Source organism: Dipodomys ordii, unplaced genomic scaffold, assembly GCF_000151885.1.
Source record: "Dipodomys ordii isolate 6190 unplaced genomic scaffold, Dord_2.0 Scaffold108, whole genome shotgun sequence".
Lineage (NCBI taxonomy): Eukaryota > Metazoa > Chordata > Mammalia > Rodentia > Heteromyidae > Dipodomys > Dipodomys ordii.
In genome coordinates this window covers 2,103,037-2,104,080 of record NW_012267324.1, presented here as the reverse complement: position 1 = coordinate 2,104,080, position 1,044 = coordinate 2,103,037, and the positions used below count along the sequence as shown (strand labels likewise).

Here is a 1,044-nt window from a genome sequence, read left to right as displayed (position 1 = left end):
AGTGCACGCAGAGCTGGGATGGCCCTGGGGCCTCGGAGAGCAGGTGTGCAGAGCCACACCCAGCCCTTCTAAATGCACCCACGCCGAGGAAACCAGAAAGTCCTGGAGATGGCTACTCAAAGGCTGAGGTCGGAGGAGCGAGTTGAAAGCCAGCCTGGGCAGGAAAGTTCATGAGACCTTTACCGTTGAACCACCAAAAGCCTAAAAGTGGAGTTGTGGCTCAAGTGGTAGAGTGCAAAAAGATGAGGGGCAGTGGCACAGCCCCGAGTTCAAGGCCCAGGACGGACACAGCGACACACACACACCTGCAGAAACTTCAAACAAGTAACCAAGAATAACTTCTGCTCTGGCTGACGTGAAGCGGAGGCCACGGGGCACGGCCGCTCGGGGGCCTGGGGACACGCGTTCAGGGGGGCCGAGCGCTACCTCAGGCTTGACCTCTGACCTCTCCAGGATGCCGGCTAAACCGCGTTAACCATTCCCAGTGTGACAGCATCCCGCCCTGCCGGCCCCTCGGGGACCCGCAGCCGGGGCCCGGCCGGCGCCCAGGCCCCGCGTTCGGGCCCCACGACCGACCCAAGAAACACGTGACCAGAGGCAGCGCCTCTGCCTTCGGACTCGCCCGGGAGCGGGGGGCGGGGCCGCCGCCGCGCGGAATCCTGGGAAATGCAGTCCCGGCGGCCGAGACCGCGCCTTCCCGGCGGAAGTGGCCGGGCGTGAAAAGACTTCCAGACCCTTTTCCGCAAACGTCGCCGCAGCGCACCTGGCGGCGCGTCAGAGCGCGGCGCCGCCGCCTCGCGCGATTGGGCGGCAGCCTTCTGCGCACGCGCAACAGGCCTTCGCCCGCCCTCGCAAGGCCTTCTGGGAGTTGTAGTCCGGCTCCTGTCGGAACTCGGCCGTCGGAGGTCCGAAGCGGTCCGCGCCCTCTGGAGGCGCTCGGCTCCCGGGATGGATCCCGCGCCCGATGCGGCGCCGCTGTCCGGCCTGGTCTGGTCGTCGGCCTCGGCGCCCCCGCCGCGGGGATTCAGCGCGGTAAGCGACGGC

The 1,044-nt window shown here is 67.4% G+C and overlaps 1 protein-coding gene across 1 annotated transcript in view; it reads left to right on the top strand.

The window, feature by feature from the left end:
- Positions 1-897: 897 nt before the first annotated feature.
- Mvb12a (multivesicular body subunit 12A) overlaps positions 898-1,044 on the top strand; it is a 4,850-nt gene continuing 4,703 nt past the window's right edge. Inside the window, exon 1 of the mRNA XM_013028343.1 lies at positions 898-1,032. Coding sequence (XP_012883797.1) covers positions 949-1,032 — 84 coding nt within the window. The 5' untranslated portion in view covers positions 898-948. The remainder of the gene's footprint in view (positions 1,033-1,044) is intronic.